Consider the following 22,665-nt stretch of genomic DNA (forward strand, 5'->3'; position numbering starts at 1 on the left):
GCCCAGTGTATTCTTCAGTGATTATAAAAGGCCAGGATCCAAGGTGAGAACCACACAGATATACTTGTATGGTCCCCAGATCACTTTTACCATAGTGGAAAAGTTGACCTATTTTATAACTTTTATATGTGCCACTGCCATATAAAAACATAACATATTCTGCCAAATATAGCCGTATGATTGTTTAGACATTGCATTCATCGAGTCTTGTTATTTTTTTCTTTATTCTATCAAATGTATGTCTGTTTGGTTGCATTATTAAAGGAAAACATTTCAATTTCCTTTTTTGTCATTATTGTTTTTAGATGTCACGAAGTCTGCAGGCACAAACAATTACAGCCATATTGCCGAATGCTGATAGTACATACAAAACACGTATGTGAATCATCATGGAGAAAACTGCTTTTATTTTTACAATTTCGTGGAAGGGCCTTTAAACCACCCCACGCATTTCTTGTGATGAATATTGCATCTTTGCAGTAGCCAGAGGAGGATCGACGAAGAGGGAAAGGGACACTGCCCATCGTTAAGTTGTAGTTAAAACACAGCAAAATACTTACATTATTCCTTCGCCGTAAGGGCTGGAAAATGAAAACCTTATGATCCGAGTTTTACTTTATACCGGAAGTCACAGTGCGCACACGTTGATATTACTTCCGGCTGGATGTCGTTTACGCTTGGTGGAGAAAAGTGGTTGTAGGGGCGGGGAGCGGCTGAGCGAATGTTGTGGTGAAAAATAAGAAAATACTCTTGGTTAAAGGCAAGGAAACGAATCCGCAAAGTGTTTACGATTTGGACGAGCCGCTTCTGTTTGGATTGTTAATTTTCCTGTCGGTGAAAAATGGGGAATTGTCACACCGTCGGACCAAATGAGGCCCTAGTGGTTTCAGGTAACACTCGTTTCTTTGGACTGTGATCTGTTGTTGTTTTGTTACTGCATCCACCTAGAAAATGCGAAAATGTGCTGTTTGATTTCGACTTAAATCAAAAATGTTTAGAAATGTTGTGTATTGGGCAACCCTTGTCCGTGTATCCCGTAGATCCCGCCCCGAATTAAAACGCTGCCAATCTCCATCTACGCGCTGCAGCAGCTAGCCTTACTACTATGAGTTTACGCCTTGATTCTTTCAATAAACATTTTGTGTTACTGTATTTCCAGATTTGTATTGCTAAACATGTATATACGGGATGTCCCAAATTCTATCTTTCATCACAATTATTTTTATTGTGATTCATATTAAACCTGTTGCTTAATTTATGTTAATCGAGTGTTGATTGTAGTTTGTCCTCTAATATCTTAAAATTAAGCATAACTAGTTAAATGTAAAATGAAATAAATATGAAGCTCGTCCCTGTGGCATAAGACTTTATATTTCTTTTTAGTGTATGTAACTGGCTTGCGGCTTGCTCAGGCTCTATTAAAAATACTTCACTAAGGCAGCAAAGCCTCGTGTTTTCCTTTTATAAGACAAGAGTCACTGATGCTTTGTACCCTTGGGTCAAGCTGTGAGGAATCTCTGGCCTTTTTCTCTATATAAAGCCCTGATTCATTTTCATAATTTGATTTGGCAAAGCCCTGCAGAACAGGATTTCTACTGCACTCCTGCAGCTGATTTGGTTTCTGTTGGGTTTCCTGTTTAAACCCACATTTGCTGAACCCAAACACAAAATGTTGTTTGGGATTTTCCATTGTGTACAAATGCATCATTCACCACTAGAGGACTGCAGATTAAGGTCAAGTCCCTCCTCATTTGGCAATGGCACAGATTCTTTACAAGTGAAATATATGAATAATTGTATCATTTTCATGTCTCATAACTTATGTGAAACACAATGCTATAACCTACCATATACAAAAACAACACTTTTAGAATTGATTACATTTTTAGCTATTTAGGCCCCTCACCATTCTCCTTGGAGTGAATGCTGTCAGGAATTCCAATTATGCCTGGGAGGGATGGGCCTATAATAGCCTGTCCTCCTATAGGCCATTTTAGTTTTAGTCTGTCTCTCTAGTTTTTTGATACTTGAAGCTTGATTTGACTTGCTCTGTGTGTTACATCTCTCTAAATTCAATCTCAGTTTACATAAATTAGGAAATATTAAAATTATGAAACCCCCCACCACACACACACACACACACGTCCTCCTCCTTTTCTGTCTGTCCATTAACATGTGACAGCTGGGAATGTCACACCAGATTTAACAGCACTCTGGACCTTTGAATGGGCAACTTCACTGCTTTATTTTTAAAAGCAAATTTCTCACTGTTAAGTCTTAAAATTAGAAGTGTTCATGAAACCTAATATCTTCAAATAATAGGTCATTCACATAATGCCAGACAAATCAGAAAACTATGTAGGCTTTAAAGGGGTTACACGTTTAAGAAGGAGACCCAAGCCATACCAGGACAGTGCCAGTAGTAAAGATAAAGTAAAGGGAAATGGTAAATCATTGGCAAAAACTGTTGTTAAAAAGAATAACTGTTCTTATAGCACATGATCACTGTCTAAAAACAGCTGAGTTACAAGTTTTCACATTTTATGATTTTACAGCTTACATGTCTGGAAAAGTTGTTAGTAGGTGAAGCAGAAGTCATTTGTTCGTATGTGGACCAGTCTAGAGCTTTAAAACTAGATGTCTAAAGTGAGCCCGACCGGTATGGATTTTCTTTAAGTTTTAAATACCCCGAGTGGCAGTCTACGCTATAATGTCTGCGTGTTTTAAAATATAACTGATATTGAAACAAAATAGACAGATCATCTCATTCAGATGAACATTTATTGAAATCAGGCAATGCCCTCTTTATATTCCAATTGAAATAGGCAAGAAAAAATATGCATAATTAAATAAATATGGCCCTATAGCCACTTGTATGTTGGCAAACAGCTGAAATAAATTAGAAATAATAAAACAAACTGCATATAATATGTGCCTCGTAAACCTTAGGCTATCAATAACCCGACACAACCTTAACCTTCAGAACATAAAAACAAAGTCAAATGGGCTAATTAAGGATATGACATACACTTCATACTACAAGCACAGACAATGAGACTCGTCTTTTCAGATGTAGGTAACAATACAAAAAATTTTTTATTTTATTTTATTTTTTTTTTAGTAGTTAAACCGCCACCCGCCCGAATTTAATAAAAATAAAATTTTTCGTCACATCGTCCGCCCGACGGATACCGCGGTTGTAACCGCAATCCGCGCATCTCTAGTTCAGGGACAGTACGGACACAGACACTGACAAATGACTCCACAGATAAATACTGATGCAGAGCCACATATTAGGACATTTATCTGACTGTAAATTGGATTAAATGAACATAATGTAGAGAGTCTAAGCTTTATAACGAGGTATAACATGCCCACGGGAAATATCGGCCCATATCACCAAACATATCGGCTGATAGTCGATATGCCTCCAGGTGCCGATATCGGCTGATAATATCGGCCAACCGATGTATCGGTCGGGCTCTAGTCTAAAGTCAAGGAATCTTCATCACAAGGTTGGAGTCAGTAAAAGTACATGGTTCCATAAATATTATGAGTAATTACCGTTGTTTAGCCCCGTCAGAAAGAATATCAACTTATAGTTCAAAATATGATCAATGGACAATATTCTAGTTGGAAATGTTCTGTTGGTTTTTGTGGCAATACCATAAGATAAGAGAACTTCTATGACTCATTTATAGAGATACAAACTAAAATGTTGCATTCTTCTATTTATTTATTTATTGCAGCTAATTTTGTAACCATATTGTACATTTAGAATAGAAAATTATGTGAGTGTAACCTTTCTTTAGAGTTACTTTGTCAGTGTCATAAAGTAGTTTAAATATTACTCTTTATCGTCTATATTTACTTGAGCAATATATCCCACTTCAAAATGTGTTTTTGTGACAGACCTACCATTGTTTTACCTTTTGAATTCAATGTCCTTCCGTTTTCCCACTATTAGATCTTGACAAACTTGGATTCATTGACAGTAGCTCAAACATACAAGACAAGATAATTTTTAATTATTTGTCCCACAATGGGGAAATTCCAGTGTTGCATTGCACAGTTCAAGAACAGCAAGAGAAAAGGAATATTTAGTCAAAATAAAAGATAAATAATTATTGAATACTAGACTTAAATCTAATCTATAAAATCAGTTAGTTATAAAAATCTAAATTATAATCTTAATTGGATTTTAATGATTTCTCATGTTCAGTTTGATCTCTATCTACTTTGTATTTTTTGCTCTTTGTTATAATATTGTAATGTTTGAGCTGCTGTGTCAGAAACAATTTCCCTTGTGGATCAGCTAAATTTGTCTAAATCTAAATCTACGTAATTATACTCCTCAACTGCTAAGTTGTTGGGGCACAGTGTTTTTTACTCTGCGCTTTTGTTAAATGGCTGCCAGAGTGACGTGTGTTTCTGGTGTCCTTAGGTGGCTGCTGTGGCTCTGATCAGAAGACGTATGTGGTGGGAGGCTGGGCTTGGGCCTGGTGGCTCATCTCCGACATCCAGAGGTAAGACTAGTCCATGCAGATCAACTATTACTCTAGGTATTATTATTTGAATAGGGATAGTACGTATTTAGAGGGCCCACATTGCGCTGTTTTCTGATCTATGTTATAATGTTGTTTCCTCATCAAAAACATGCCTGCAGTTGTGTTTTATTTCATTAACAAATCCTGCATATTTAGACTGTATTCTTCTCTCAAATTCAAAACATTTCATTCACCTTTTGATGCCATGTCATAATACAGAGTTCCAATGTGTTTTTAAACTCCGTACACCTTCACTAGAAGTTTTGGATAATTTTTGCCATGAAATTGCCAGTCCCTACTGAACAAAAGGTAAAAGGTAGGTGTTAGCTTGAAAACGACTGCTTCATGATATCACAAGTTGGAACAGACAAATAATGCAGGGTAACTCTAATGTGTGAATTAAACAAAACACATCTCCATGCATCTTGTTGAGCAGGTAACAACTTGTAAGCGTTTAGCATGTTAAAACATGGCTTTTAAAAGCTTACAAGAGTCTATTTTGCGCTATATAGGACCTTTAACAACATGTTTTCAACATATATGCAAAGATTCAAGATTTTATTGAATAGAAAAACAACAAAATTAGAGCAGCAGACAGTGCATAGTTTGAGGTAGAGTGCATAAAGCTGCAAGATCCCACATATGCCACAGTTAGTGTAGTAGCTAAACTTCATCTGTTGTCGTTAGGCAGGTAAAATCATGAAACTTTTAGTTAAGACAACAAGACACAAGCGCGCCAGGAGGGGATCTCACCCGGGGAGTAAATCCACACTGACTATAGTGTGCAGGGTCAGATAATATATTTTATAAAAAACTAGCAAAACACATCCTTTTACTGCACAAGCATGGAGTCATATTTCATGGGGGGTTATTGTTTATAATGCAACTACAGCTAAATACTAAACAAAAGATAAGAGAACCAGTGTAGCAAGCCCAGTGTTTTTTACCTAAAGACAAAATCGGTAGAGGCTCTAACCAACAAATCTGTATAGTTTCCCTTTAAAAAAGGAGACAGGTTACTATTTAAAAAAAAAAAAAAAAAAAAAGCTAAACAAGAAACTGGTGATACAAATGATATTTTATGATTGTAATATTAAATGTATAAAAGTAACAATGTTAAATCTGTAAACAGTGCTTTTTAGATCAGCAATAAGTGTAATTTATGCTACAAATGTGTATCAAATTAAATTATTCAAATTTAGATCACTTGTGCCATTATAGTCTCGGTATACAGTACATGTCTAAAATACTGAAACTACAAAGCTTATTAGTTTGAATTTGAGAAACTTTAGTATTAGGAATCAAATTACAATGTTAATGCCCAGTTACCAGTAAGCTAGAAGCAATACTTGGAAGAGATGCGTAATCACTAGTAGCCTACACACTGAGATGTTGTATGAGGTTTGACCTGTTGAGGTAATTTTAAATAGTAAATTCAGCATTACATCGAGGTGTGTTTTGACAGCATGCACGCGATAGTCAGTGTGATGTCTATGATAAATTAAAAGAAACAACATCGATAATATTTGCCAAAGGTTTAAATAAATCAAGTCCATGGTTTCAGCTGCCCTTTATAAACATGGACTCAGCAAAACAGTGGAAAAATAAACACCTGGTGCAGAATGGAGGGGTCAGGGAAAATTAAAAAGCTCTAGTAATTTAACATTTAGGTTACACTTTATAGTATCTACACTTTAATTAGCCATAATACAGCAATAAATAAAGACTTAATTAATAAAGAACACATTTTTTATTAGAATGATTCAGGCTTAGTTAGTGACTGCTTAATTACTACTATGACCACTTAATTTAGTAGTTACTAAGCCTGAATCATTTTAATAAACTATTTTCTCATTATGAGTTAAGTCTTTCTTTATGCTTTAGTAGGTTGTAAATAGTTATTGAAGGGTTACTGTGCCAACATTTATTCCTCTGCATTTTATGTGTTATGTGTGTTAAAACCAGAATAAGCTGTAAAATAATATAAAAAATAATGTAAAAACAATATAGACTGGCTGATTGATCCATTCTCATTTTTAGAGCTAAATTATATACATTTTATACATCTGCTGTTGAATATCTGCTTTATTTTCCAGTCATTCTGGTTTTAAATACTGTGCTGTTTAGTGTTTTGTGTTACATAGCCAGTGTTTTGCTAACCTTTTGCCTCGTCTTGTGCTTCTCCTTTTTCCTCATTAGTCGTTTGATTGTTGTAGTCCCACCTCCTGTCCAGTGTGCTTGTGTGTTACTAAGAGACTGTATGATAAAGAGTCCACGTGGCTAGCTTACCCACGTGTAATTTAGGTATGATTACAACCCCACCCATATTTCAATTCCAATTTTTATCATTATATTTTTTCATGTGTAGATTTCCGTTTGATAAATAAGAAAGGATGTTTACCTAGGCCACTTCAGTTAAAAAAAAGCCTTGGGTAGAAGCCAGTGGCACCATAAAACCAAGAAGGACTTCCTGCTTGTGATGCAGTAATCATGTTAATGTTCAAGCCATGACACATTGATCCAATTCTGCAGAAGAAGAAAGGGAGGGGCAGCAGAGACCAGGCGCTCCTCTGGACTGCAGATATACCACTCACATAGATCTGACTCTCAGGCAGTGATAGTCACCAGTGAAATTATACCCATGATCACAGTGTTTGAAGGGAATCTTAGGAAATCTAGTACTTTCCTTTCAGTATTGATGATGTATGGTGTAAGAATGGGCTGAAAGTAGGACTGCTTGATTATGGAAAAAAATAAAATCATGATTATTTGCTTAAGACAGAAGGTGGTAGTGAGCTTGAAAAACGTTAGGCCTGTCATGATAATCACTATATTGACTTATCTTTCAATATATGTTTGATGGAACCATTTTTTGGGTGGTCAGTGTTTATTGTGTGTACTTTTTCTTTGCACTATTGGGAAATGTTTGGTTATTTTTAGGCACTAAGATAAGATTTGAGCAGTCGAAGGCTGAAGTAATCACTTTTATCTATGACTCATTACAGATGAAAACTAAGTACTAAAGTGTTTCCTTATCCAATTTATTCAGTGCAGCTCATGATTATTTAAAAGTATTGTAGCTTTAGAATAGATTTTGTGGTATAAATCTGCTCTTGGGTTTTTGTGTCCGTGGCATAAACTAGTTTCAATATTATTTTTTATCATCTATATTTACTTAGCAATATATCGCACTTCAAAATGTGTTATTGTGACAGGCCTAGGCGGCATTATCACTTTGAAATAGACTGTTGTAAACATGCTATAATACTGATAATAATACCTTATAGCCATGTTTAGAGTAATAATCACATGTGTATTTGAAATTCAGTTCGAACTGATTGCATAGCCCTAGTTGAAATATATAGATAGATTTGTGTCACAGCTTAATCAAAGATTCATGGTCGTTTAATATGTAAGAAAGCTTAACCTTCTTTTTGGCTGAAGGTAATAAGTGCCCAAATATCTCCAAGATATTAAAATAATCACTAGTTTCAGCCCTAGGTCTATTTTGTTGATTTATTTATTTTTTTTTCCCCAATAAGGTCCAGAAACTCTCCAAAATACAGGTCTCTTCCCTCATCTCCCTTAACCCTGTTACTGACACTGCTAACAGCTGTTGTTCATGTCACTGTTTTGCCTCTACTGTCCCCTCCGCTCATCTGCTGCCTGCACAGAATGTCTCTGGAGGTTATGACCATCCTCTGTCGCTGTGAGAATATCGAAACTGCGGAGGGAGTGCCCCTGGATGTGACTGGGGTAGCTCAGGTAATCCATCTCGCCAAGACCCCAAAAGACCCCAAAAATCTGGGTCTGTGGCCGGACTGGAGGAAAATGTACCGCTTCACTAACAAACGCTAACTCTGTGTTTTCATTTTTATTATAAATGATGTTTCTCTCCTGCAGTTTAAAGGAGGCAGTCAGGTGTTTGGTCATAAAGTCTCTGAGTCACATAATGCAACAGAGTCACCGAATGCTTTAAATCTATAGAGATGATTGGTTTAATTGAACAGCCAGAAGTGCTAATCTAACAAAGACATTTAAAAGCATTTAAATAACATTTACATTGCATAAGCATCTCAGTTGACCCTGTTGTTTGTGAACTGGAGTCCTTGGGTGAAAGGGATTGTTCCTTGTTTCCTAGCCCCTCCCTTCATTTGCTTTTCCCTCCCAACATGCCAATTTTTATTTTATATTTTCCACATTCTTCACAGGATAACGCTTGAGATTATGACCCTGCAGCCCAAGTGTGAGGATGTAGAGACAGCGGAGGGTGTAGCTATTACTGTCACTGGGGTGGCTCAGGTAAAGCACCACACTTTGCAGGGAATGCCACTTCAGACCTGACTAATCGCACGCACACTCTCCACCAGGTCCACAAAGGATTCATGTGGACATTTCACTTAGATATTCTTCACAGTTTCATATCAGCATGATGGTCTTTTCACTACATACTTAGTTTTTAGTGTGCCATCTGATTAATAGCACTGTGACTAAATCAGTAACTGAAGCGTGCACATCTTGTTTGTAAAGAAAGGTGAACCTTTACTCTAATCACAGGTTTCTTTGTGTTTGTGAGCACAGTGCTATTGACAGTCTTAACTGACAGGGCCAGAGTCTATGAAGCCTCATCAGACAGAACTGGGTGGTCACTAAATTAATCATCAAATCAGAGTCACTGTTGACGAAAAGAGTTTGTTTCCACAGCCAGTGGAGTATAGTCCACTTTGAATTAATCTGTTACTAAACAGCTTCATATCACTGCCCAGAGATCACCCAGCTCTAATCTTTCTTGCATTACTCATTTCATATTCAGTGCCAAATAAGTCATTACACATAGTAAGAAAAATCCACCAGTTCTGGTTTTGTACAACCATAAACATATGTTATTTATTTGGACTGTACAGTATTGTTGTTTATTTACATTAAAATAACTTAATCAATAATCAGTTCTGCTTTTGTTTGTGGTGGATTTTACGGTTTAACCTAACATTTGTGTTTTGTTTGCACATGTGCTTTTGTGGGCATGCCTGTGTTACTTTCATTGCGAGTCAGTGTATTTTGGCAACAACCTCTTCCATGTTGTGCATGCTGACAGTGGGCCAGTGTCTGCAGTTCAATAACCCACACTTTTGCACATTTCACTTCTCATCGAGCCTCCGTCTGATTGATCCAACCTAAGCCATAGTCATTGTGGTGTGTGTATCTCATGATCTCAAGTGTTTAAGGTTTAGGTTGAAATGGGACTCTATGAAGACTTGTTTCAATCATAAAGTGCATCTCTGATTTAATAATGTGATTCTGTTTAGCTTGAGGCAGAAGAGTGGTTTTACAAAGGGGTGGGGCAGGAAGGCCAGATTTCCAGGAACTACATTATCACTTCCCACAAGCCATATTCCAGTGCCTGCAACCACACAGCTCCCCCTACAGGCTGAGTGTGGTTGTCCTGTGGACTTGTGGCCCTTGTGTTTTCAGATTTTATTTATTTATTGATTTATTTTGAGAATGACTTCATCTCTCCCTGACATTGTGTTGCCCTCATGACCCCTGGTATGTGTGCATGTACGGACTTCTCGCCTAAGGACCCAGCTCACCTCTCTTCTCTTTCAGCAGCAGTGGAGTTACACCCAAAGTTGTTTTTTTTTGTTTTTTTTTTGTTTTTTGCTGTTTAGCTTCATGTTTTTAAAAATATTTTCTATTTTTGAGTTTTAGACAATATTAAAGAGTTGTCAAAAGTATCAATAACCAGATACTAGTTGATACTAGAACTAGGCTCAGATCTAGATGCTCACATGAATAATTATTGATACTGCAAAAAAAAATCGAAGAAAATGAACAAAATTTGAACTTCTCTGTATAGTTTTAAAATTTTTATGCTATTTTTCTGATCCATGTTATAAAGTTCCTCATCAAAAACAAACATGGAGTTGTTGTTTTTTTTATTCAAGCATTTTGAGTTTTGGAGATGTGGATAGACTAATAAACCAGGATTACTCAAAACGTGTGTTAATAAAACAAAACGGAACTCCAGTTATGTTTTTGAGGATGTATAAAACTCACTAGAGTCATTCATTCAGTTTCATGTAAAACAGGACCTTCAATCTATGTCAGAATGAGGATGAGACCACATGGAACTACTTGAGAAACAACTTTTATTTTGTGTTGATAACTACATTTTGTTGTCTAAAGTAATAATATTTGATTATTAATGTGATATTGAAATCTGTATTGGGCTTCTTCATTAATATTGTAATCAAGTGTGCAATTTTAGTACACAACAAGATCACAAATATATGCTAATATAAGTAAGTGCTACATATTTGCATTACTACATGAGTATTATGACCTTTGTTCATTAGTTAATCCAATTCTGTTTCATATTTCTTATACAAATTTTAATCCTAATATACTGATTACAATCATGTATTTTGAATGGTCCACATACAGTAATTTCTTGCTTCTATATTGAACTACTGGGTCAGTTTGTGATATCAGATGTGCTAGTATTTAGGTCTGGAGACTCTCTTAATCTGATGCAGTCTGTTTTGATTTAGGTGAAGGTGATGACGGACAATGATCTCCTTGGTTACGCCTGTGAACAGTTTCTGGGCAAATCTGTCCAGGAGATCAAGAGCGTCGTCCTGCAGACTCTTGAGGGTCATCTCCGTGCCATTCTCGGTGGGTGCCTCATCTACAAATACATACATACACATGGATGCGAGCGTCTTGTTGAAATTTCCATGGTTTTGTATTTTTAAATGTTTAACAAAAACAAGGGACATTTTAACTGAAGACATGCTTGTGTACTTGATTTTACGCTATTTCGCTGTGATAGATTCAGGGCAAGACAAGTCTGCAACAGCGGTTAGGTCTAAAGATTTAAACTTTTCTTTGGTTATATATTATTTGTGGTGTGAATTGTATCTGTATGTACACCACCAATCAAAAGTTTGGACACGGCATCTCAATGTTTTTTTCTTTACTTTCTACATTTTATATACATACATAAGACATCAAATATTTGAAGTAAGGTGTATGGGATTATGTAGCAAAGAAAAAAATGCTCTAATGCTCTACCACTAATAAATATATATTTTATTTACTACTACTACTAATTCCATACATCTTGCTTAATATATTTGATGTCTTTTGCATTTAATATTTAATATAAAGTAATTTTTTCTTTCCTTCAGGTACTCTAACTGTTGAGCAGATTTACCAAGACCGTGACAAGTTCGCTACTCTGGTCCGTGAAGTCGCAGCTCCAGATGTTTGCCGAATGGGGATTGAGATCCTCAGTTTTACCATCAAGGTTTAACACATTTTAACAATACTTAACTTAGACAATTTTGAAAAGTAATGGAAAATAATATGTATGTTTTTCTTTACCACAGGATGTCTATGATAAAGTGGATTATTTGAGCTCACTGGGGAAAACTCAGACAGCAGCTGTGCAGAGGGATGCAGACATCGGTGTGGCAGAGGCGGAGAGAGATGCAGGGATAAGGGTAAGTTCATATGACAAATAATAAAAATAGAATAGAATAAAAATAGAATTTAATGCTCTCCAGATAATTAAGAGTGCGTTCATACCACTGACTGTAAAGAAGTGGATTTGGCGAGTGTAATGTCACCCGTAGCTTCGGCTCCAGTGAATGAGGCTCACAAGGCTATCACTTATAGGAGCAAATTTTGAGAAGTTTTGAAGTTCATATTATTAGGAATAGGAATTTATTCATGAACAAATTAGACATAGCAAAATAAAAACATCAGCATCATGTAGAATGGGTTAAAATGAACATTTTAAGACCAAAATGGTGTGGTTCACTGACGAGGTTTATAGAGAGAAGGGTGACCTTTTTCAATGTAAAGTCAAATGTGAGGGGTAACAAGTGTGACGTTGGTGACCGTGGTCTGTATTTTACTGTCTCATAGGAAGCTGAGTGCAAGAAAGAAATGATGGATGTCAAGTTTCTGGCTGACACAAAAATGGCTGATTCCAAACGAGAACTGGAAATGCAGAAAGCTTCCTTCAATCAAGAAGTTAACACAAAGGTATGCATTGAACATTGTACTTATATATTGTTTATATTAGCTATTTAAAGTGCTGTTCCTGAATTTTACTGTATCTCAATGCCAACACGGTAAATCTAATGAGCAGCCAGCATACTAACAGTATACTTCCTGATTCTAAGACCATATAAAGCGTTATAATTAGATGCAAATAGCACATTACGGTCTCATTTTAACCTCAAGAAGTGATTTCACAATATATCTGTACTGGGTAAAAACAAATTTTGATGAACTGCATGAAAGAAAATTGGGGACAGTCACATTAAATTAAAAAGTTCTCTTTGTAGAAAGCAGAGGCTCAATTGGCGTACGAGCTCCAAGCTGCCAAAGAGCAGCAGAAAATCCGTCTGGAGGAGATTGAGATCGAGGTGGTGCAAAGGAAGAAGCAGATCACCATCGAGGAGAAGGAAATCGACCGTACTGAGAAGGAGCTCATTGCTACAGTGAAGAGGCCAGCGGAGGCAGAGGCCTATAAGATGCAGCAGATCGCAGAGGGACAGAAGTAAGTGTGAAATCGCATCAGGTTCATACTCAGTAGCAGAGGTTTCAGAGGAAGTAACCTGGACAATGTTTTTTAAATCAGGGTGTTTCGACTCCAATGGAAGTCATTTGCAATCTGATAGAAAAAAATCTATACTGCCTTGTTGCAGATTAGTTATAACCTGAAACCCACTAGAATAATTTTGGGCCCAGTTCCCCATGACAACCTTTGAACCCTTTTTACCATTAACCAGTCTTGGATGGATGATTACACCCAGGTTAACAGCTACCTTTGTCCTTTAGTTCAGTAGATGGAGTTAGATGTTAGATGGAGTTTAAAAACACAGTGGAGTACTTCCTTTATTTCCACATGACATCAAAAGGTGGGACTATTTCCAGTTTGAGAGAAGAACTCAGCCTAAATATGCAGGGTTTGTGTGTTAAACATGTGTGAAAGAAACAAAACACAACTTCAGGTCTGTTTTTAATGAGGAAACAACCTTACACCATAGATTATAAAATAGCATAATATAGGCCCTTTAAATATTTCTCCTCTTTATAAATGTTCCTCTCCATGTCTCAGGATCAAGAAGGTGCTGACCGCTCAGGCTGAAGCTGAGAAGATCCGCTGTATTGGAGAAGCTGAAGCCAACTCCATCGAGGTTGTGGGTAAAGCTGAGGCCGAGAAGATGAGGCTGAAGGCAGAGGCCTATCAACAGTACGGAGACGCTGCCAAGACTGCTCTGGTCCTGGAGGCTCTGCCCAAGGTCTGCTGGAGTTTTATGCTATAACATCATTCAATTCATGTTTATGAAATCTTACATTTTTTATTAAGGACATATGTGCAGACACACCCTAACCCCAGTTTTCTTTATAATGTGAACTACAAAATCATTTTCTAAATTTATAAGGATTCAAAAGACAAACAACTCCAAAAACAATAACTTAAACACAAAAAAAGCTGGAAACAAGTATAAACAAAAAACTATGGCACTGCTCAACCCCTCATATGCCACATTGTGAGTGTGAGAGGTTTGGTTGTTGGTTTACAGGGTTGTGTTTTAGATATTTAAAGACAAACCAACGTCTTTTTTCTTTTTTTTTCACAATCTAAGTGTTTATTATTTTTGTATAAAACTGCAATACAATACAGAAAAGTGAGGATATAGAAATTTTGAGTTTAGATTTTTGCTTCTGGCATTCCTCTTCTAACAGTTGAAGACCAGGATTAAACAAAACTGTCAATGTTCCACCACAGCCCTTTCCCCACCGGTCAACCATTTCAGCTCACACCCTCACATGCAACTTGCCACATATGACTGCTATCATTTTATTTTATTCATGTTTTAGATAGTTGAGCCCCAACTTCTGTTTTCTTAAATCATGGACTCTACTCTTCTTTTTGAATTGAATGAATTTGTGTCTAATTTGATGTTTTTTTGTTTGTTTAGATTGCTGGTAAAGTTGCTGCACCATTGGCTAAGACCAATGAGATCGTGATCCTGAGTGGAGACGGTAACCGTGTGACTGGAGAGGTGACGCGCCTCTTAGCCGAGCTCCCTGTGTCGGTGAATGCCCTCACTGGGGTGGATCTGACCAAGGTAAGTTAAACTAAAACTAAACTGTTTGAACGTTGTCTACAAGGAATTGGCAAAAACAATAAATAAAACAGTGCACCATAGTAACATGGTGTCAATAAGGCACATTGTTAAAAGCTCATCAAAGTAGATTTTTCATATTTGTTTTTCTCCTAACAAGAGCTTCACTTATTTCTCCCTCCAGATGCCGCTGCTACAGAAGATGACTGGAGCGGCTGCAGTTTGACATCTCCACTCTCACCTGCCTCAAGCATGAAAATACATGTCTCTTATATTCAACCTCAGACCCATTTATGCAAGTTTATTTGACAAGAGACACCAAAATAACACATTTTATATTTTTATGAAGTTTTAATTTTCATGTTGCTGGGGCCTTTTACCATAAGGACCAGACTATTAACATTTTTAGTTGTTATTTTAGACCAGATTTAGGCTGTAATAATATGTTTAGTTCACTTCCTACATGGGGTATATTTGGGAGACTAATAGATTAAAGCAAATGTGTAAAGGGGCAAGACGTTAAAATTTTATTTGTAAATCTGAATGTTGTTTGTCTCAACAGTTTTAGTTTGCACTGCTTATCAAGTAGACTCCAAATTGCGTTTTTATTTACTGTAGAAGGAGATAAGTGGGTTTTGTGGATCTTCTTGTTCTTGCTGTAAAACTATTTGGTTCATTGTTACATTTCTTCTACTGTGCAGTGCCTGTTCACCACTGAAGTGCCCAAAACTTAGGAATACTTTTGGTTTTATTTTAGATTTATTTGTATAGTATGCCACTGTGTTCTGTCAATAGACTGTAAACATGTACACACTTTTACTAACAGTTCTTCTTTTCTACTTTCACACTTCATTACATGTACTAAAGCCATAGAGCCATCTTAAAACTCTGGTAACCTGCCAGGCTAACTGAATATTACTATTACCTCAAGTAGCAAATAGTAGATGGACAGGGTGTAAGCTTTAATTTTACCAATACACATCCTCTCTAATTTTCTGTGACAATATTTTAGGCCATTATTAATTAGGTACACTGTGTAACTTTTTTCTGGTAGGGCATCTGTGATGTTATTGTTTTGCCTGAGATGTTCCACAGTATTGGTTTATACTTGCATAGTGTACTCTGTTTATTCTGAAAACTCTCCACAGATCTGACCTGTAATTTGGACTGGTTGAGTCACTTGCTTGTCTCCATGGAGATAGAGCTGTGAAACATTCCAGGCAAAGCAAAATCAAGCAGGTGGTTGACCCTCCACCAGAAAAGCTACACAGTGTACTTTACAGTCTAATTCGTAGGCTGCTAATAAAATGGTGTGATGCAGTTTGTTTGTTTTTTAGATGGAAGTTTAGCATGTGATCTGCTGGTACATAAAGAAAGAGCTTTTTGACTGAATCTTGAACTGAATATTTGATAGCATCACCACTACCGATTTACACCGATTTTTAAGGCCTACTAAAATAGTGATTTCATTTTACCATTTGTGTTGTTTTATGTGACACGGACAGGTTAAATTCAATGTGAACGCTTTTGCCTCTAGAGGGCAGAGTTGGAGAAAAGTTGCCTGATGTAGTCGCTCCTCTTTTTTGCATTGTTCATTTGAGCTTATATGATATTTCTGCAGTTCCACTTTCAAGAAATCTGTGACATGCCTACGTTTTCAGGGGCATTGGCGACTTTTTTCAGTTTATACTTGTATTTTTTATTGTAAAAATGATATTAGTTGTGTAATCCTCTTCAAATGTTTATCAGCACTGTTAGAACTCAGATGTCTAATTGTGAATAATATTGTGAAGTTTAAGTTAGTGATCCTCCTAATCAGCTTTTGTAATGAATGTCATAATTTCAGGTTCAAAGGGCCAGTATTTTGGTAAACTATACTTAATTCATTGTGGCTCTCTGATTCAAATCTCTATTCTAATTTTACAATTTTCTGGCCCTATGAAATAGCTTATATGTGTAGACAGACAGTGCCTCAAGTCAAACCCTTCAAGATATTTTAACTAAAAATGGTGTGGTAGATGTGAGCTTTATACATACTAAGAAATTACATGTTCCACCTGTTACTGTGTCTATTTAAGGATCATAAATTACTAGCGTTTGTAATAAACTAACATTTACTGAAATTAAATCCAAGTTTTGCATTGTCGTCATGTGAGAGAGACCAAACACTAGAGACCTATGCCTTATATTACTCTTGTCTGGAAGTATAACGCAGTAAAATATAACTGTTTCAATATGTTGCTTATCTAACACTGGCCGTTGGAAAATTGTATGTATCAGCCATAGCATCTACAGCATGTGTTCATATAATCCACCTTATCTTGTGTGTGACCCTGTACAAATGCCATAGACCCTCAGTGTCTGTCTGCAACACAAAAATATTGAAATAAAGATCACATTTTCAAGGTGTTTCTGAGCTTCTCTTTAGATAAAATGACATATGATTGTTTTAACACAGTGGAAAACTATTGCAAAATTGTATTCTTATTTCAAAAATTTAATTTTATTATCATTTCTAACAAAAAGAGGCAGCTTTCAACTATTTTAATTTTTGTATTAATTGATATAATATTGCAGAATCCCTTTAAAACTGACCCGGAGGACAGGTCAGAATTAAATGGAGTTATTTGCTGTTTAGCTGTCAGTTTTCAGATTCAGATTGTTCTAGTTTATGGTTAGTATCTCAAATTATTGGACCTATCCACATGAAACAAATACTGACAAGAAGTTCACTCTCAGCAGAAATCAACAAAAAGTACCTTCAAAATGTGTTATTATTCAACCCTACAGAGTTAAGATGAAAATGGTAAGTTTGTGAAGCCAGTCCATCTGTGGAGACTAAGTTTGGATATTTATTTCAAAAACTAACTCTCTTCTTATATAATTCAAGAATGTAACCACAGCCAAATGACACAGCAAATTGCTCATTAAGACTTTGAACCACTGTTTCGGCAATAAAAAGTAAAATATAACAACAGTTTTGGAATTCACTGCTACAGCACTTATCTCCTGATGCAAATGTGGCCTTGCTGGTGCAGATAACAGAATGAACGGATAGCCAGCCCCAGATAGTCTTACCTCTCTGTTTATCTGCTCGCACTAGAACACCACTCACACCCACTGTCAGCTCCCACGCCCAAACAAGGGAGCGCGTTGCCATGGTGACCCACATGTCCCACCAAAACTGGCCTTGTAGCATAAATAGTAAAGAGTTACATTTATATACCGCTTTTCTAGCTCCAACAGGCACTCAAAGCTCTTTACATCAAGGAACCACTCACCCTTTCACTCACACATCATCATCAGGACAGATAAAACTGATAGAAAAAAGTAGATAAATAATCCTATGGTCATTAGCTTTTCAGTGCATGTTACATCATGTCCAAATAACTTCCCTTGTGGATCAATAAAGTTTAAATCTAAGTCTAATAAAGCAATCACTCACTTATTCATTATCTGAGGAGGCAAGGAGTGTTAAGTGTCTTGTCTTGCCCAAGGACTCAAGAACAGGGATCTAATTGCCAACTTCAGGATTAGGGGGAAATATTTTTGTAGCATAGTCAAGCAAAATTTAGATTATACTGTCTATATCTGTCTAGTCTGGCTCCATTGAGAGGATTCTCCCTGGAATTACGCTACTAATTTCGTCTTGCATTTATTCAATTACAAGAGCTTTTATTGCCCCAAAATAAATAAAAGCATGCATTTCTTACCATGAGTGGGATCACCTATTCACAGATGTGAACCTGGTTGTCTCGATAGATAAGTTAATGCCATACCATAGAACATTCAGGCAAAGCAAACGCACAGATCTCCACAGAGACAGATGGCCCACACTAGAAAAGTAGCATAGTGCTCCTTTAATTCTTTGTGTTACTTTATCTCTTACCATAATGTATTCATACTAACAATAACACCCATGCATCTTATTCTCAAAACTTTTAGCTACATGATGAATGAACTTGACCTTAAAACAGTGGTGCAAATCTGACTGAGGCTGAGGGTGCACTGTGAATATTTATGTTAATGACTGAGCATTGCCCCATGTGTATTTATCAGCGTCACCCGAGAAGAAGATTTGGTTTTAATAGTTTCTACGAAGCACTGCGGCAATTTTAGTACGCACACCAAAATGTACTCGCTGTATTATTTGATAGATATAGTGTTCCTATGTGACAGAGAGCAAAAACTGATCTAGCACTGTCTATCTGATAATGCCTCCAAATCTTGTAATAACATGACATCCAATGAGATACAGTTGCACTAAATTCAGATCTTGGAACATAAATCCACAGGATATAGGATTAAGAAGGTTTTAAGAGTCAGTGGAGGTTAGATTTATTGGCAAATTATGACATAAAGCTCCAATCTGTTACAGCTGAGATCATCGGCTCATCTCTGCTGCCTTCAATTAGTCGAGAATAAAATCTGACAAATGGAGGGGAACACTGACACTGCCTGGGAATATTAAAATGTCAAAAATACCTTAAAGGCACACTGTGTAACTTTTGTGATGGAAAATTTGCCACTTGTGTGTCTCCATGGAGATGATACTGCTTTGACTTGAATGTTCCATAGTTTAACATTAAACTTAAATCTTACATTTAATAGAATTACAGGTGTTTTTGAATGCGTAAGTTCAACGAAAAATATACATTCATACCGTAAGCAGCGTAATATCTCCACAGATCTGACCTGTAACTTGGTCTTGGCCTGGTAGCATTAGTTACATGTTACAGTGGAAATAGATATGCTTAATGCCATACTGTGGAACATACCAGGTAAAGCAAAAACATCTCCATGGAAGCAAGCTGGTGGTAGACCTTCCACCACAAAAGTTACACAGTGCACCTTTAAGGGAATTGTTTTAACTGGGTAAGAGAATTTCCCAAACTCTAGCTCTGGTCTTGTAATGCTTGTGGCTTAATTGGTGGTTTTCAGACTCTACAGTGGGACGATGTCATGCTCCCAGATGGGGGCAAGAGTCAGCTTCCTCTACTGATAACAATGTACATTGCCATGAAATATCCAAAAGGTAAATTCAGAACTACTGACCTGATCTGTGGGCAAAAGTAGATCAGTGTTTGTCCACTGATTCAAAGGTTGGCGGTTGAATCCCGCTTTCAACATAAACATCACTGTTTGAGCGGTCAGATCCACTGATTCGCTGGTTGGTTGTGCAATTCCAGCTCCCAGATGAATGCTGTAGTTACATGACAAGACACTTAACCCCCCTCACCCCTGGGGTCTGCCTACACTGGCATGTGAATGTGTGTGGTTTCTTGATGTAAAACTCTTTGAGTTCTGAAGGTGGAAAAAAAGAATAAAAATGTGACCATGAGACTATCCTTTCTATTATTGACTAAACCCAAAAAGTCACTGTATTACAACAAAAATGCTTCTGTCTCTATCAAACACTGGCCTATAAAATGTTATGATGTCATGTGAAACCCAGCCATAGGTTTCATACATGTGAGAATTCACAAGAAATTCAATAGTTTTAAATGGAAGGTCAGAATTCCAAAGTGGGATCTGCTGTTTAACTGTCAGATTGCAGAAATTATTTTTAATATCTCTGTAATTATCAGGTGTATCCACAAGAAACAAAAACTGCCACATAGTTCACATCTACCCCATCAGCATAAATCAACAAGTGTTTTTTTAATAGCTTCAAAAAGTGGTGCCATTATTCAACACCAAAGACACGATAGTTGTCTGCTGAAATAACTTTTAGTCATAAGATTAATTTGGCAAGTTTGAGTTGTCAATCCCTAACAAGCAATAATATGTGATGATATATGGATCATATATTTGAATATTTCTTCCAAAAAACGTAAATCTCCCATAGAGTTATGCAGGCCCCGTCCTATGACATCAACCAATTGTAGATTCTGGGTTACACGTGATATTTTGAGGACTTTCCACCATTAAAAAGATATCAGACTTTTAAAAAGCAGGTCCTAATTTTTCATCATTATTAAAATCATGGATTGTAGAAGTTCTAGTTGGTTATAATAGAAACATGCAGTAACTATAAATAACAGTATAATCACTAATGATAGGCAGGTTGACCACTAATACCTGCATTTTCAGTTGAAATAAAGTTGCCTAACGTTGGGTGTATATCAGGGCAAGGGCGTCGCATCCTGGTCACCCACTGATAAGAGATGTCATGCCCGAAAACTGTCTGGTCCAACCCAAACGTCATCACCATATGCAAATGAGCCAGGGGTCTTTAAGTGCAGACCCCAAGACACATGAGTGTTAGTGAAGAAGAACTGAACCAAGGAATACACCAAGAAACGAGTGAGTATGAGACGGATGAGACTGGAACATCTTGTGCTCTGGACAGGATATCATCTTATACTGTAAGTTTATAAAATGGACACTACAGTATAGATGATGTACTATCCAGGGTTACATTCCTTCACCTGGATATGCCAAAATCTGGAATTTTTTATAATATATATTTTTATATTTAATATATATATATATATATATATATATATATTTTTTTTTTTCTTCTTTTTTTTTTTTGGATAATAGAGTAGGGCCATCAAACCGTTACCATTACTGAGTTTAGTAATGGTAAGGGTTCTATGGCTCTTGCTCACTGTCACCGCCGGGACTGCATTTTATTTATTTTCAGATTATTACAGTTTAAGATTCAGTGATTTCTCATCATCAATTATCTGTTTGGTTTTTTTTAATTAAGACGTCTACAGCCAATCTCACTCAGTAAAAGTATGTGGTTTGGAGCAGAGTTCAGACTTGGAGGAGGAAATTTAACTTTTTGACTACTCTATAAACGTTGATGGGATTTATATATTTAGATTGAATTAGAAAAGAAATAATTCAATTTTTTTTTTTTAATCGGAATTGTGATTAGTTATTTTGCCATATCATCCTGCCCTACTTTACTTAGTAGGGCAGTATTTTTTAATACTTAATTACTTAAGTATTTTTTATTTTACATTTCTTTTACATTTTTCAATATTGGATATTAAATGCTAAGTTGTTTTTAAGTAATATTTGTCAATGTCTCTGAATAAATCTAAGTTAAAATGATCTTGTTGCCCCTTCTTTATTGTTTAACCATACCTCCTAGTCATGGTTGCCTTGTCTACACTCTGATCTGGAAAGTTACTGGTCATTCTAATCACAGACAGGCAGATGTTTTAAAGCCAGACCAAAGCTTTTAAGAGACTCTGAAGCCTCTCTTTAACTTTGCTCTGGGCGAAGAACTGTAAAATCATCAAGATGCCCTCAATAGAATAAGTGTTAAGAAGGGGAAAATCTAATCCCTATTATCTGACCCACTTTCGAGTCTGGATAGTGGCCCATTTTGTCATCCATTAGGGAGACAATTCTGCCCATGGGGGTAGAAGCACAGGTTTAATAACAGTAAAAAGCTGCACTGGGAAAGCTAAAAAGTGGGTAGTGGTAGTGGCTGGACTTCAAAAGAGGACGCTAAAGTGATGCAGGATTTGAACAGGACATCTGGGACTTTTTTGAGTGAGATGACGTAGCAGGTCTCAAGTTTATCTCCAAGTCTTGTGTGCGGACAAGCAAAGAAATAAAAAAAAAACTTGATAGCTAAAAAAATGTTGCCTGCAGCCTGCCATAGCTGCTCAGCCATGAACGCGCTGTCAACCCAGTGTCAAAACAGCCCTTTGATATGAGAGGCTGTCAGACCATAACTGAAAATACAACATACAGGTTTAACACAGGATTTAAGCAGAATAGGTCTGTTTAGTTATTTTCACAGCAAATTTGTAACTGCTGTCAAAATCAAGACAAAAACACAGTGGCCTATTCATTTGCACAATAATTGCTTGAGTTGATAATGTGTAATATGGGCTTTTAGCACATTCGCTAAAATTATCACATTACGAGAACTCAGACAAAATAATCTTAAGTGTAAAAAAAAATGCTGTATTGGTTTATGAATAAATTATAGAAAGATGGCT

At 36.5% G+C, this 22,665-nt stretch overlaps 2 protein-coding genes across 2 annotated transcripts in view; one reads left to right on the forward strand and one right to left on the reverse strand.

The window, feature by feature from the left end:
- si:ch211-283g2.1 (sodium- and chloride-dependent GABA transporter ine) overlaps positions 1–21,172 on the reverse strand; it is a 28,886-nt gene extending 7,714 nt beyond the window's left edge. Inside the window, exon 1 of the mRNA XM_055148228.1 lies at positions 19,751–21,172. The gene's annotated coding sequence lies outside the window, so the exon portion shown is untranslated. The remainder of the gene's footprint in view (positions 1–19,750) is intronic.
- On the forward strand, positions 651–17,104 carry LOC110165105 (flotillin-2). Its single transcript, XM_020930267.2, has 11 exons — positions 651–890; positions 4,445–4,526; positions 8,759–8,849; positions 11,099–11,222; positions 11,738–11,856; positions 11,939–12,052; positions 12,480–12,599; positions 12,905–13,119; positions 13,681–13,864; positions 14,549–14,698; positions 14,880–17,104. Exons 1-11 carry the CDS (start codon positions 842–844, stop codon positions 14,919–14,921), a joined length of 1,290 nt encoding a protein of 429 aa, XP_020785926.2. The 5' UTR covers positions 651–841; the 3' UTR covers positions 14,922–17,104.
- Positions 21,173–22,665: the final 1,493 nt, after the last annotated feature.

This window comes from Boleophthalmus pectinirostris, unplaced genomic scaffold (assembly GCF_026225935.1).
Source record: "Boleophthalmus pectinirostris isolate CB_2022bp ecotype Guang Dong unplaced genomic scaffold, ASM2622593v1 HiC_scaffold_12, whole genome shotgun sequence".
Classification (NCBI taxonomy): domain Eukaryota; kingdom Metazoa; phylum Chordata; class Actinopteri; order Gobiiformes; family Gobiidae; genus Boleophthalmus; species Boleophthalmus pectinirostris.

Coding starts and splice junctions, on each gene's coding strand:
- LOC110165105 (XM_020930267.2), top strand. CDS start 842: ATGGGGAATTGTCACACCGTCGGACCAAATGAGGCCCTAGTGGTTTCA. Junction 8,850..11,098: donor CTGTCACTGGGGTGGCTCAG/GTAAAGCACCAC, acceptor GTTTTGATTTAG/GTGAAGGTGATGACGGACAA. Junction 13,120..13,680: donor CAGATCGCAGAGGGACAGAA/GTAAGTGTGAAA, acceptor TCCATGTCTCAG/GATCAAGAAGGTGCTGACCG.